Genomic DNA, 1,953 nt, shown 5'->3' with positions numbered 1-1,953 from the left:
TCACAGTGCTCAGCCAGTGTGATAGTCCCTACATCACCCGGTACTATGGCTCCTACTTGAAGGTAGGACACACCATGGCAGTTCCTTGCCAGCGGTTTGGGAATGGGGTGGGCTCCTCGGTGGGTGCTGCAGTGTGTGGTGGCACATGGCACTGGAAAGTGTCCACTGTGTGAGGGCCTTTGTGGAACAGCTCTGGCTCTGCTTAGTGCATTGATCTGCTCTTCAGAGCAGGCTGGACCTTGCTAAGCTCGTGGAAATGAGGTGCCCGGTACAGTGTGGTCCCAAGAGCAGGACACCTCACTGGAGAGAAAATTACTTGTTGGAGAGACTGATCTCTCCCTGGTCTGACCATTCCTGAAAGGAAGTTTGTGGAATACTTTCCCGAAACAGCGGAGTTTTCAGGTAGTACCATTGAGGGATTTATGCCTCTGGAAAGAAGAGGAGGTTGAAACTGTCCTTTGTGATCTTGTGATCATCCTTTAATCAGAAATGGTGAAGAGAATATGAGCTGAGTCTGTGGAGTAGTGCTGGCACTGGTTCCAGGGAGAACAGGTTTAGGAGTCCCTGATGGAAGCTGCTAGCAGTGATGATTGGGGTGGCTCTGCATGCTAGGTGCTGGAGGTGGAGGTATCCCTAGGGCTGCAGCAGACAGTTCCTAAGCTCTTTGGAGCCTGAAATTCCTTAAGTATTTCTCAAAGGCCTTAGTGCATTTCCTCAGCCTCCTGTTGTAATTTCATGGACCTGCCTCTTACCTCCTACCAGGACCTTGTGAACCTCAGCATGGAAATCTCTTCTCTGAGGAGTAAGAGTGTCTTGCTGATTGTCTTCAAGCTGGCAGCCCTGTTGGTGACACCAAAGGCGGCAAAGCTCTCCTGCCATTGCCAGGAGTTATGCTGGATATGCTGCTGGAGAGCTGTTACATGGCTCCAACCTGAGAATAAGCTGATCTTTGGGGGCTGGACAGTCTGGTGCCTGTAGAGGCACATGCTCACATGAAACTGCAGGCTGAGAGCTGGAAATGTGCATGGGGCAGGTCCACCTCTATAATGCTGTGTCAGCAGAACAGAGGGAGCTGGGATCTCCTTCCTCAGCACCCTGGGAGCTGTGGTGTGCAGCATCTCTTGGATTGTGTACAGGACTGCTCCTGTGTCCTGCTGCCTCCTGGGTGTTTAACTTTTCTGCCTGCTTTTAGTACTATCTTGATTTGTGCTCTTGCTTGCAGGGCACTAAACTGTGGATAATCATGGAGTACCTGGGAGGAGGTTCAGCCCTGGATTTGGTAAGTACATGGCAAGCTCTGAACTATGAAAAACACTGGCTGCAGCCTTGTTTTGTGAGACACTCCCTTGCCACATCCCGTGGCTTTGGCGGCCTGTGCCTGAGGGGTGGGCACTGCAGCACAGACTTGCTGGTTGTGCTTGTGCCAGGGCAGAGGAAAAGGTCTGCAGGGAGCTTAGCTGTCCAAGCACTGTTCTCCAGCATGCTGATGGGAAGAGCCAGTGAACTGAAAAGTGACAGCAGCCCATTGATTTGGAGCTATGCAAAGCTGTGCCTCACCCACTCAGAGTTCTGGTATTGTTCAGTGCATCAGGCTCAGCAGGGCCCTGGGCCATGATCAGGATTCCCAGGTGTTTGATAGTACAAGTTACCACAGCTTTTAAGGGCATACAAATGCAGAATATATCCGAAGAGCTGCTGTGCTGTGTTCTGTCACAGGATTTTGCTCTCTTTGGGACAATAAAAAAGCTGTGCCTCACCCACTCAGAGTTCTGGTATTGTTCAGTGCATCAGGCTCAGCAGGGCCCTGGGCCATGATCAGGATTCCCAGGTGTTTGATAGTACAAGTTACCACAGCTTTTAAGGGCATACAAATGCAGAATATATCCGAAGAGCTGCTGTGCTGTGTTCTGTCACAGGATTTTGCTCTCTTTGGGACAATAAAGTTTTCCAGAG

At 50.7% G+C, this 1,953-nt stretch overlaps 1 protein-coding gene across 1 annotated transcript in view; it reads left to right on the top strand.

The window, feature by feature from the left end:
- Positions 1-1,953, top strand: part of STK25 (serine/threonine kinase 25) — a 15,120-nt gene that overhangs the window by 6,177 nt on the left and 6,990 nt on the right. The window contains 2 exon segments of the mRNA XM_009074070.1: positions 1-62; positions 1,223-1,279. The exon segment at positions 1-62 is cut by the window's left edge and continues 21 nt beyond it. Of these exon segments, the coding sequence (XP_009072318.1) occupies positions 1-62; positions 1,223-1,279 (119 nt within the window).

The sequence above is a fragment of the Acanthisitta chloris genome, unplaced genomic scaffold, assembly GCF_000695815.1.
Source record: "Acanthisitta chloris isolate BGI_N310 unplaced genomic scaffold, ASM69581v1 scaffold23314, whole genome shotgun sequence".
In the NCBI taxonomy this organism is placed as follows: domain Eukaryota; kingdom Metazoa; phylum Chordata; class Aves; order Passeriformes; family Acanthisittidae; genus Acanthisitta; species Acanthisitta chloris.
The sequence above is the reverse complement of the archived record's forward strand: the minus strand, read 5'-3'. Positions and strand labels throughout refer to the sequence as shown.